This window comes from Phascolarctos cinereus, unplaced genomic scaffold (assembly GCF_003287225.1).
Source record: "Phascolarctos cinereus isolate Bilbo 61053 unplaced genomic scaffold, phaCin_HiC Scaffold_5;HRSCAF=322, whole genome shotgun sequence".
NCBI lineage: Eukaryota > Metazoa > Chordata > Mammalia > Diprotodontia > Phascolarctidae > Phascolarctos > Phascolarctos cinereus.
In genome coordinates, this window is record NW_027555958.1 from 444,737,866 (window position 1) to 444,750,756 (window position 12,891).

General features: G+C 40.1%; 1 protein-coding gene across 1 annotated transcript in view; it reads right to left on the reverse strand.

Moving 5' to 3' along the window:
- EVI5 (ecotropic viral integration site 5) overlaps positions 1-12,012 on the reverse strand; it is a 229,952-nt gene extending 217,940 nt beyond the window's left edge. Inside the window, 1 exon segment of the mRNA XM_020975429.2 lies at positions 11,922-12,012. Within this exon segment, the coding sequence (XP_020831088.1) occupies positions 11,922-11,972 (51 nt within the window). The 5' untranslated portion in view covers positions 11,973-12,012.
- Between the last annotated feature and the right edge of the window lie 879 nt (positions 12,013-12,891).

Sequence of the window (12,891 nt, forward strand, 5' to 3'; positions counted from 1 at the left end):
ACCAACTTTAACAGATAGACTTAGCTCTTCTCAGCAATGCAATGATCTGAGACAATTTCAAAAGACTCACGATGGAAAATGCTATCCACATCCAGAGAAAGAACTATGGAGTCTGCATACAGATCGAAGCATGCTATTTTTCTCTCTCTTTTTTTTTTGTTTTTTCCTTTTGTTCTGATTCTTCTTTCACAATATGACTAATGTGGAAATTAGATAATAATTGTAAAGAGGTTAGCACAATGCCTGGCACACAATAAGTGCTACATAAATGTTAGCTATTATTGTTATTATCTTCAATTGTAAAGGCAATACATAGCCATTGGAGTTTCTTGAGTACGAGCATGACATAAAAGACCAGCACTTTTAAGAAAATCACTTTGGCAGCTCCACAGTGGGTAAATTGGAAAGGGGAGAAATAATAGTTCTTCTATACTAGAGATTACTAGAATTTTACACTAGTGTAATTCTTCTATGCTAGAGATTAGTATAATTTAGGTGAGAATGTTGGTCTTACAGGTAGAGAGAAAAGGACAGACCAAGAAATCTTGTGAAGCTAAAAGTGAAAAGATTCAGCAACTAGATAGGTGGGGTCAGAAACAGATAGGAGTCAGGGATAAAGTCAAGATTGTGAACCTGGGTGACTGAAAGGATGGTACAGCCCTCTACAAAGATAGAGAAGTTCAGAAGAGGGGTGGGTTTGGAGAAACATAACAAGTTCTGTTCTGGACATGTTGAGTTGAGATGCAAATAGGACATCCAGGTCAAAATGTCCAACAGGTAGTTGATGATGTGTGACTAAAGTTCAGGAAAGGGACCATGATCTCTGTGAAGATGACTCTCATATGTTTATAATAAAGGCAGAGTAAAAAAAGGCAGAGTAAGGCTGCCTCCATAGACATCTTAAACTCAATATGTCTCGAACAACATTCCTTATCCTTTCTCCAAAACCTGCCCCTCTTCCAAATTTCCCATTGCCACCACTGTCCTTCCAATTATTCAGTTTTACAACCTTGGTGTCACCCTCCAAACAACTGCGAGATCTTGTTAATTGTATCTCTACCACATCTCTTGTATATGGCCCCTCTCTTTACTGACACAGCAACCACCTCTGAGTCCTTTAGCCTGGTCTGTTGCAATAGCTCCTTAATTGGTTTATCTACCTCATGTCTCACCACTTTCTAAATCATCTTCCATGTAGTTACCAAAGTGATTTTCCTAAAATGTGGATCTTACCATGTCATCCTCCTCCTCAATAAACATCCATGGCTACTTCTTACCTCTGGAATCAAATATAAACTCTTTTCTTTGGCATTTAAAGTTCTTCACAGTCTAACCCCTTCCTATCTTTCCTATCTGGAAAAATGGAGTTACACCTTACTCCCCTTCACACACTCTACAATTCAAGAATTGTATTCTTGTGCTATTCCTCACACACGTCTCCATGTCTTTGTATGTGTTATCTTCTCCATTTGAGTGTAAACTCCCTGAGGGAAGGTACTTTTTTTGTATCCCCAGTACTGGGCACCCTATGATTTGTTCCTACAAACATGAAGGTGACTAAAGCAGGTACCGTAGAGCACGTGGAGCCTGATCAGACATCAGAGACACCAAGGTCATCCACTGCATCCCAGACCATCGCCAGTGGTCTTGACTTTTGTCCTGCCACTGGACTTCAATGACTCAGGGGGACAGAGGGAGACTACCAACTTTGTGCAGCTCTGCCTCACTTAATCTCATTTCACAAACAAGTCAAGATATTCCCCATGATGTCATTGGTCCTCTTTGGAAACAAAGGACAAACTACAACTTGGTGTAGTGTCTGGCACATAGGAAACAAGAAATGATTGACATATAGTCTTGGGAATTGTCTGCATAGAAATGATCATTAAACCCAAAGGAACTAATGAGGTTACCAAGTGAGACAGTTTAGAAAAAGAAGAGGGCCTAGGACAGAGGCGTGGGATACCTCCCACAATGAGGGGACAAGATATGGATGATAAATCAGCAAAATAGAACAGGAAACAGCAATCAAATGGAAGAGGAAAAGCAATAGGGGCAGCGAGGTAGGACCTGAGTTCAAATCTGGCCTCAGGCACATAACATTTACTAGCTGTGTGACCCTGGGAAAGTCACACAGCCCATTGCCCAACCAAAAAAAAAAGAAGTAAAGCAAGAGGAAGCACTGTCACAATAAGCCAAGGAAGTGAGAGTGCCCAATATGGGCAGGTAGTCAATGATCCATCTTTTCATACTGGGTACTTTATGCATCAAATAATGCAGACAGGTGGAGGAGGAGCATTTTTGAAAGTCCATCACAGGGGCAGCTAGGTGGCACAGTGAATGGAGCTCCAGCCCTGGATTCAGGAGGACCTGAGTTCAATCCAGCCTCAGACACATAACACTCACTGGTTGTGTGACTCTGGGCAAGTCACTTAGCCCCAATTGCCTCACCAAAAAAAAAAAAAGTCCATCAGGTTTGACAATTAAGAGATCATTGGTCATTCTGTTTAAGTTGAATAGTAAAGTGGTAAGCCAGATCACAAAAATTGAGAAATAATAGATTTTTGTTCATTGAAAATAATTAAATTTTTAAAAGGTTCAAGAAGCAATCAAGAAAGAGAACATAAAAAATGCTCTAAATCACCATTGATTAGAGAATTGCAAATCAAAACAACTCTGAGGTACCACATCACACCTATCAGATTGGCCAACATGACAAAACAGGAAAACGATAAATGTTGGAGAAGATATGGGAAATTTGGAACACTAATGTATTGTTGGTGGAGTTGTGAAATGATCCAACCATTTTGGAGAGCAATTTGGAACTATGCCCAAAGGGCTATAAAAATGTGCATACCCTTTGACCCAGCAATAGCACTTCTAGGTCTGTATCCCAAAGAGATCAAACAAATGGGAAAAGGATTCACATGTGCCAAAATATTCATAGCAGCTCTTTTTGTGGTGGCAAAGAACTGGAAATTGAGGGGATGCCCATCAATTGGGGAATGGCTGAACAAGCTGTGGTGTATGAATGTAATGGAATACTATTGTACTATAAGAAATGATGAACAGGCTGACTTCAGAAAAACCTGGAAAGACTTATATGGTCTGATGCTGAGTGAAGTGAGCAGAACCAGGAACGTTGTACACAGTAACATCCACAGTGTTCGATGCCTAACTTTGACAGATTTATCTCCTTTCAGCAATGCAAGGATCCAAGACATCTCCAAAGAACTACTGATGGAAGATGCTGTCCCCATCCAAAGAAAGAACTATGGAATTTGAATGCAGATAGAAGAATACTGTTTGCTATTTTTTTCTCTTCTGTTGAATTTTGTTTCCTCTTTCTGGTGGTTCCTCCTATTGGTTCTAATTCTTACTTACAACATCACTAGTGTGAAAATATGTTTAATAGGAATGTATATGTATAGCCTATATCAGATTGTATGCTGTCTTGGGGAGGGAGATGGGGAGGGAGGTACAGAGGGAGGGGGAGAAAAATTTTAAACTCAAAAGCATATGAAAGTGATTGTTGATAAATCAAAATAAATTAATTTAAAAAATTTAAAAAAAAGAAAGAGAACATAGAGGCAATAAGAAATGATAGCTTTTTGTAGGAGTTTAAAAGGAAGACAGGTATAGGATGATAACTTGAAAGATATATTTATGATATCAGTTACTGTATTCTCAAACCCTTGTCCATGCTTTACCCTATGGCTGGAATTTTCTTTCTCCTATTTTCCTGCTGAATTTTCTCCCATCTTTTATTTTAAAAAAATTATCAAGCATATATTTTTTCCCTTTCACATCCTACTTCTCTCCCTCCTCCACTGGAAAAGAAAAACAAAACCCTTATAATAAATATGCATGCTAAAGCAAAAAAAATGTGTATATACATATACACACATATGTATATACATATTTATATTCATACACACACACACACACACACATACACACACATACACATACACCCCCATTTTTGGCCACATCCAAAAATGTGTCTTTAATTCTGTATATTTAGTCTATTATCTCTCTGAAGAGCCAGGTAGTATTCTTTATCATCAATCTTCTGTAATTATGATTGGTCATTGTGTTCTCAAATTGTTCGGTGTTGTTTGTCTTTACAATATTATTGTTCTGGTACAACTTGTTCATCTGATTCTGCTCACTTCACTCTTCCCAGGTTTCTCTAAAACTATATTTTTCATTATTCCTGATGAGACAATAGTATTCTATTATATTCAGATACCATAATTTGTTTAGCCATTCCCCGGTCTATGGTCATCCCCTTAGCTTCCAGTTCTTTACCACAACAAAAAGAATTGCTATAAATAAATAAATATATATATATATATATATATATATATATATATATTATATAATATATATTATATATATAAATAAATAAATAAATAAATATATATGTGTGTGTGTGTGTGTGTGTGTATATATATAGATATGTATATATATGTGTGTGTATATATATATTTTACATATGGGCCCTTTTCCTGTTTCTTTGATGTCTTTGGGGGTATAGACCTAATAGTGGCATCACTGGGTCATAAATTAGAGACCGCTTAGTAAGTTTCCAGGCTTAGTCACAAATTGCTTTCCACAATGGCCATACCAATTCACAGCTGCATTGATACATTAATGTACACGTTTTCCCAAAATTCCTCCGACATTTGACATTTTCCTTCTTTGTCAACTCTGCTAACCTTGATGGGTGTAAAGTGGAACCACAGAGTTGCTTTAATTTGCATTTCGCTATTAGTAATTTGGAGCATTTTCTCATATGGCTATAAATAGATTGGGTTTCTTCCTTTGAGAATTGCCTCTTCCTATCCATTTATCACTTTTCAATTGAGTAACAGCTATTTTTCTTATTAGGAAGGAGACCTGTACAGGGCAGCTAGATAGAGCACCAGCAATGGATAGAGCAGTGGATAGAACACCAGCTCTGGAGTCAGGAGGAACTGAGTTCAAATATGACCCCAGACACTTGACACTTACTAGCTGTGTGATCCTGGGCAAGTCCCTTAACCCCATTGCCTAGCCTCCCCCCCCCCCAAAAAAAAAGAAAGGAAAAAAGAAAAGAAAAGAGACCTTTAGCAAAGAAATTTGTAGGGGAAAAAAATCCCAGTTAACTGTTTCCTTTATAATTTTAGCTGCATTGGATTTGTTTGTGCAATTTTTAAAAAGAGTTTATATAATCAAAATCGCACATTACCCCTACCCCCATCTTTAAAATCTGACTCAAATGTTACCTTCTCAAGGAATCCTTCCCTGATCCTTGGGATCAATATCACCTTACCCTTTAGACCTCATACTGCTCTTTGTTTTCATCTAATCACAGAATATCAGTGCTGGAAAATACCTTAAAAGTCATTAATGAGAGACAGGGTACTATAATGGCTAGAGTGCTAAACTTGGAGACAAGGAAATCTGGTATTTGAATTTGGATGTTAATGTTTTTGGCGCCTACCCCAGAGGGTTGTTTCAAGGATCAAATGAGGGAATGCAAATAAAGCATTTTGCAAACTTTAAAGCTTTACCTAAGGATCAGATATAATATCTCGGAGTCCAATCCTCAGACACTTCCTAGCTGTGTGACCCTGAGCAACTCACTGAACGCTGTTTGCTCATCAATAAAATGAACTGGAGAAGGAAAGGGCAAATCACTCCAGTATCTTTGCCAAGAAAACCCCAAATGGGGTCAGAAAGAGTCAGACACAACTGAAAAACAAATGAACAACAGTAAAAATCCAATCCCCAAAATAGAAGGATGTGGAAACTGAGACCCAGAGAGGTCAAGTGATTTCCCCTAGGTCACTTACTAATTAGTAAGTGGCAGAGCCAAGATTTAAATCAGGTCTTTGGACAGCAAATTTCTTCCCCTACTGTTAATGCTCAATTGCAATTATCACATGGAATTGTACATTAAATTATAAGATTCATAAGACAACATAATTTTGACTACAGCCAAATATAATCTTTTGTACACAGTAAGTACTTAATAAATATTGGGTGGTAGAGGAGTTGCTACTGCTTAGGACAATAGTGTGCAGAACAGAACCATAGCAAAGCCTATGCAGCGGTCAGTGGCAGCCTCCCCACAAATGGTTCAGACTCATCCATTCACTTATTCATCGTTCTAAAGAGAGGACTAGACAACCCTTCTGCCACCTGCTTTATCACATAACATCACAGTATCACCATGGACTGGCTCACTGGACAGGCTCAGTTCTCTACCTACTACATCACCTAATTGCCCTGGGCCTCAGTTTCCTCATTTGTGAAATGAGGAGTTGGGTTAGATGACCCCTTCCTCTTACCTATGACCTTATAAGAAGCTAGGAGACCTTCTGATGTAAAAAAAAAGTATATCAAATGAGTTAACATATGTAAAGCATTTTGCAAACCTTAAAGTGCTCATATAAAAGCTAGCTATTTTATGAAAGTATTAGCTGTTATTGGAAAAGAAATCTTGTCCGCCCAAAGGACTTGGACGTGTTTCTATTTTCCTTTAAGTCCTGAAGACAGAGACACTTGAAGCGAGTGTCATTGAAGGCCATTCTAATGGGCCAGGTCATCCTAATCATATTCCAGGAAAAGCCAGAACTATTGTTCTAAAGCCCCATAGATAGATTTATGAAGAGCTCAGTGGAGGCAGCATGGAATGGTGAAGAGATCTCTACATTTGAAGAAAGATCTGGCAAGCAAGATGATTTCAGAAATACCTGGAAAAATGTATAAGAACTGATACAAAGTGAAGTGAGCAGAACCAGCAAAACATTGTACACAGTAATAGCAACATTGTACAATGATCAACTGTGAATGACTTAGCTATTCTCAGCAGTACAGCAAAGACAATTTCAAAGGACTCACAATGAAAAATGCTATCCACTTTCTGAGAAAGAACTGATATTGTCTGAATGCAGACTGAAGCAAACTATTTTTCTCTTTCTTTCTTCCTTTTTTCCTTCCTTCCCTTCCTTCCTTCCTGTCTTCTTACACAAAATAACTAATATGGAAATGTTTTACATGATTGCACACATGTAACCAATATCAGATCACTTACTGTCTCAGGGAGAGGGGAAGGAAGGATATAATTTAGAACTCAAAACTAAAAACAAAAACACTGAATATTAAAAATTGTTTTTATATCTAAATAGGGGGAAAATAAAATATTATTTTAAAAAGAAAGCAAGGAGGGAAGAAAAGAAGAAAGAAAGGAAGGAAGAGAGAGAGGAAGGAAGGAAGGAAGGAAGGAAGGAAGGAAGGAAGGAAGGAAGACCTGGGTTCAAATCCCAGCTCTGCTACTTGGGCAAATGACTTGACCAAGATTTTTGGGCCTTAGTTTCCTCACCTATAAAATTAGGGGGTGGGAGTAGATAATTGCTAGGTAAGGTTGCTTCTAGCTCCAAAACCATGATCCTAATTTCGTGAGGCTAGTTCCTTCCTACAAAACATAGGAAGGGTTTAGACACAATTGCTGATACCCATGCCTTCAGCATGCATTAACATCAATATGAACGCTTTACAGCAGCTCTTTGCCCTGGTACCATCTCAACCAACTTTCCATTTCTGCATGAAGTTGCCTCTGTAGTGGGGTAGAGATAAGATGATCATCTTTCTTCCTTCTTCTCTCTCTTTCTTCCTCATTCTCTTACTCTTGCTATGGTTGGGTACTGAGGTCAGTTATGGGGCAGACAGGTGGTACAGTGGATAGAGCACCAGGCCTGGAGTCAAGAAGATTCATCTTTGTGAGTTCAAATCTGGCCTCAGATACTTACGAGCTGTGTGATCCTGGGCAAGTCACTTATGCCTGTTTGCCTTCATTTCCTTATCTATCAAATGAGCTAGACAAGGAAATAGCAAACAATTGGGGTTGAGTGACTTGCTTAGGGTCACACAGGTAGTAAGTATCAAGTGTCTTGAGGCCGGATTTGAACTCAGGTCCTCCTGACTCGAGGGCCGGTGCTCTATCCACTGCGCCATCTAGCTGCCCCTCCACTCCTGTATCTTTGCCAAGAAAACCCCAAATGGGGTCACAAAGAGTTAGACGTGACTGAAAACGACTAAACAACAGAAAACAAAAAAAAAGTTAGTTATACGATAGGAAACACTGTCTAGTTTGCCTAAGAGAGAGAAACCTTAAAAACTTACTAATAAGTGGGATACTAGTTCAAGCAGTTTAACCTGCAGCTCAAGTACAGTGTTTGTTAAACCTCAAGGAAGACTGTCTGTCACTGAATTAATTAATTCATGCAATATTTGAGTTGCCCATCAGGTGGTACTTTATGTGAGCGCCTACCCCAGCAACCCAGGCAATTTTCCCCTGGCCAGTGGCAGCAGAGTCTCCTTCAAAGGCTGCAGTAGCCCTTCTAGGCATCAGAATGCTCCCAGCCTGCAGGTTCCTAGCCTCCTCCCCTGCCCTAAATGAGTCCATGGCTTCAGCTACAACTCTAAGTGTTTTGATTAACCCCCCAACATCTGGGCCCAAAACCAGTCTAGGAGAAAAAGTGAAATATGATGCAGAATGTTAAAATATAAAATTTATAATCATATCTAGCTCATGAGTCTCCCTTCTCATCTGTGCCTCCTAGCTTCCTTGGCTTCCTTTAAGTCTTGGCTAACGTTCCACCTTCTATGAGAGTCCTCCTTAATTTCAATGTTTTTCCTTTGTATATATATCTTGTTTGTACGTAGTAGTTTGTCTGTTGTCACATTAGACTGTGAACTCCTTAAAAGCAGTGCCTCTCTGTATCTCCAGGCTTAGCATAGTGCCTGGCATACAGTAGGTACATAATCCAATTCACTTCCATGTCATGGCATCACCTCCCTGATGTCATGGTCCTCTTTGAGAATGAAGGACAAACAGCAGCTAGTTGACTAACTTGTTGGAGAAGACCCTGATGTTAGGAAAGATTAAAGGCAAAAGGAAAAGGGGATGGCAGAGGATGTGAAGGATAGATAGCATCATGGAAGCAATGAACATGAACTTGGACAGACTTGGAGGACAGAAGGTCCTTCAATGCAATGGTCCATGGGGTCATGAAGAATCGGACACAAGTGAATGACTGAACAATGACAACAGAAGTTGACTGACTAAGCCCATCTGGGTCTCTCCCAGCTAGATTCAACATCTCAGCATGCTGTGGTCATATAGTTCATTGTATACAGCATAACGTGAAAGGAAATCATTCTGTTTTATACTTGCTCCCACACTAGACAGTTGTTCAGATCCAACTCTTCTTGACCCTGTGGACCATATTCATGGCAATGTCCATTTCTGGGCAAAAAATACTGGAGTAGTTTGCCATTTCCTTCTCCAGTGGATTAAGGCAAACAGAAGCTAAATGACTTGCCCAGGGTCACACAACCAGTAAGTGTCTCAGGCCAGATTTGAACCCAGATCTTCCTTACTCCAGGCCCAGTGTTCTATCCATTGAACCATCTAGTTGTCTCTTCTCATTTCCCCTCCTAGATCTTTGGATGTGACTGGGGGGATTCCCAACCACACATACCCATAGCTAGTGGAAAGAAATACGTAAAGAGAGTATTGCACCTTGTGTCAGGATCTCAGACTCTTAATAAAGGAAATCAGGAGAGGAAGAAATGGAAATCAGATGGAAATCTCCCTCTTCCGGCTAACCAACCCAACAGGATTCCCAATAGTTGGCAGGTAGTCTCAGCAACTCAGGCTCCTTTCTTGTCTCTGTTCCCACTCTTGTCTCTGCTCCAGAGCCCAGATCTCTCCTGCAGGGCTGGTCTTGGGAGTTTTATTCACCTGTTTATATCTTCATCTTCATTAACTGCAGCAGTATCTTGGTTACTCTTGTCGAGCTCATAGAAATGCCAAAGTCTAAATCCAAGGAGTATAGAGGAAGGAAGGGGAGAATCCAGCCCTGAATACTGCAGCATATGGGTCTTGTCCGCCTTTCTCCTCCCAGGAGACTTCTTCCCATTATGAGCACATTTTGAGACCCCCAGCGAGGGGGGAAAGACAATCACCTTCTGTCTACCAGGATCATCATCAGAAACCACTCTGCCAGCCTCCATCCCTGAATCACCATCATTCAGGGTCCAGGTGAAAATAAGTCAAAGAAAGAGGGCCTAGGTTATACCAGATTAAATTTACCCAGCTAATTAAATGAGCCCATTTTGCACATGGAGAGTTTGCTCAAGGGTTCAGTTTGCAATCCTAATCACAGGGAAAAGTATAAACCCAGGCAATTTAGGGAGAGATAGTTCATTCCATTTCCTTGGTAATGAATTGCCTTGAAATTCAAAATTTTCCCCATTTTGGCTAACGACACCTGCCATTGTGGTCACTTAAATGGGATGTCAAGTGGAGCAGAAGGAGTCCTGTATTTGGAGTTGGAGGATGTGGGTTCAAATTGGGATCCCACAGTGTATTAATATCTGTGTAACTGGGGGCAGGTCATTTAAACCCTGGGCAAGAGTTTCCTCTTCTGTCAAAGAAGTGGATTGGATTAGATCAAAAGTTCTTAACCTTTTTCTGTGTCATAGACCCCGATGCAGAATAATGTTTTAAAAGCATAAAATAAAATACACAAGATTACAAAGGAAACCAATTATATTGAAATGTAATTTTCAAAATATTAAAGTTTCCAAGTTCTTGGACCCCTTGAAATAATAACAACAATGATAATAATATTTATATAACACTTTAAAAGGTTTGCGAAGTACTTTACATAAGTTATTTCTTTTGGTCCTTATAAGATGGGTGCCATTATTATCATTCCCATTTTACAGATGAGGAAACTGAGGCTAAGAGAGACTAAGTGACTTGTCCAGGGTCACACAGCTAATAAGTATCTGAGGCAGTATTTGAATTCAGGTTTTGCTGCTTCCAAGTCCAAACGTATCCACTTTAGGAATCCCAGGTTAAGAACCCCTGGACTGGAAGATCTCTGAGGTTCCTCCTAGTTCTTCTCTGAGGTCCCTTTTAGTTCTAAATCTATGATTCCCTAAAGTGACTGATGAGTTGCTGCTCTGTGGAGGGATTTTTTTGTTGGTTTTGTTGTTGTTGTTGTTGTTTACCCCAAGGGTTCCCCATATCAATGAAATCACATACCCTTCCCTCAAAAAAGGGTTAAAATAAAATTGAAGTTTTCATTTTGAAAGCCCCTCCCCTAAAGATTCCTTGTAGAGTCTAAGCTTCTTTGAGTTCAATGATTCTAAGTCACAACTGCAGTGCATCACCTGTAAATGGTTTGTACCTTAGATTGTGCTCCTCCTCCCCCTCGCTTTGAGTTTGACATCATGGAAAGCTCCCTGCGTGCAGGGACCGTTTTTCGCCTCTTTTGATATCCCCAGAGCTTAGCGAAGTGCCTGCAGCATGATTGTTGTTGGTGTTGTTACTATTATTTGTCCTTCATTCTGGAAGAGGACCATGACATCAGGGAGGTGACGGTGCTTAATAAATGCTTATTGTCGGACTGACTGATAACGCCCAGGATAGGTTTACATCTTGGAGAGCAGCTCTGCCCTGTGATTATTAAGGGAACAAATCATTTTCCTTAGACAGTGGTGCTCTCCAATAAAGCTGAAGGAAGCCCAGATACCCACTAGGCTCTACTGTGACCCTTCCTCCAAGATTATTAGCTACGCGTTATAGCAAGAATGACAAGATGGTCTGGAATTATGAAAAGCCACCTTCCCTGCAGGCTTGCCATTAGACAAATGAATTCCTGGCTATCCTCCACCCCCTGGAGCAAATCAGATGAAGTAAATTCTTAAAATGAAACATGAGAAGCAAAAGCTTCAGCTCCTGTGTGTTATTTTTTTCCTTTTTCAGAATAAACAGAGACTACAAATTCTTACTCAAACACAAACCTTTCATTTTTAGAAATAATTTTAATTTCCAGGTAAATATTTCAAGGTCTTACCTGTTTCCCACCGTGGTTTCCAGGGGCAGTACTCATCTTGAGAGTAACCATCCTAAGCAAAGAGCCGAGGGAGACTGGGAATTTGAATTAAATTTACAGCTGACTCATGGGGAGTGGTTCCTGCCGCACTCCACCCAGATCCGTTCCTTTTTTTTCTCCCACCATCAATTTGTTAGGGATTAAGTCTATGGGAAGCTGGGATAGTGGAGGACTGTGTAGGAGGTCTGGTGCATAAAGGGTTTCTCTGTTTTGTGTTTTGATTAAAAATGGATGGAGTTTTAGCCATTGAGGGAGAGGGGGAGAATCATTTAACTAATGTTGTTTCATTAGAGGCAAATTCTGAACCCTTGGCAATGGCCTTTTCAAAATAGATGGCTCCAGCCTTTGGAATTTGTCCTCTGGCTAACTCCCCTTCAAGGTTACTTGGGTGAATTTCAAGGAATTCTGCATTCATATTTTCCTTTTAGGTTATTCTTCAAGTTGTAGCCGAGATGTTAGTACAAGCTATTGTGTTGTAAAAGATGTGTGATATTTACAGTCATAACATGTCCTGGCCATTTCTAAACCATGCTGCCCATATTTCCCCCAGCTTCTTCATCAGCCCCCTTCCTCCAGAACTCTGCCACTGGGACTCTGGGCTCTGTCTGATAAGTCTGTGATAGGCCTTATCTTGCCTGGAACCAAGCCTCCTGGGACTTAAAAGTCATGTATAAGGGCAGCTAGTTAACTGTCACAGTGGATAGAGCACTGGCCCTGACTGAAGTCAGGAGGACCTGAGTTCAAATATGACCTCAGACCAAACACTTGACACTTACTAGCTATGTGACCCTGGGCAAGTCACTTAACCCCAATTGCCTAAAAAAAAAATCACACATACTGCCCCCCACCTCCCTTTCTGTGGCATTTTCCTCCATTGGGGTGAGAGCTCCCTGAAGGCAGACTTGTACTTGTATCCCCTCTGGTGCTTAGC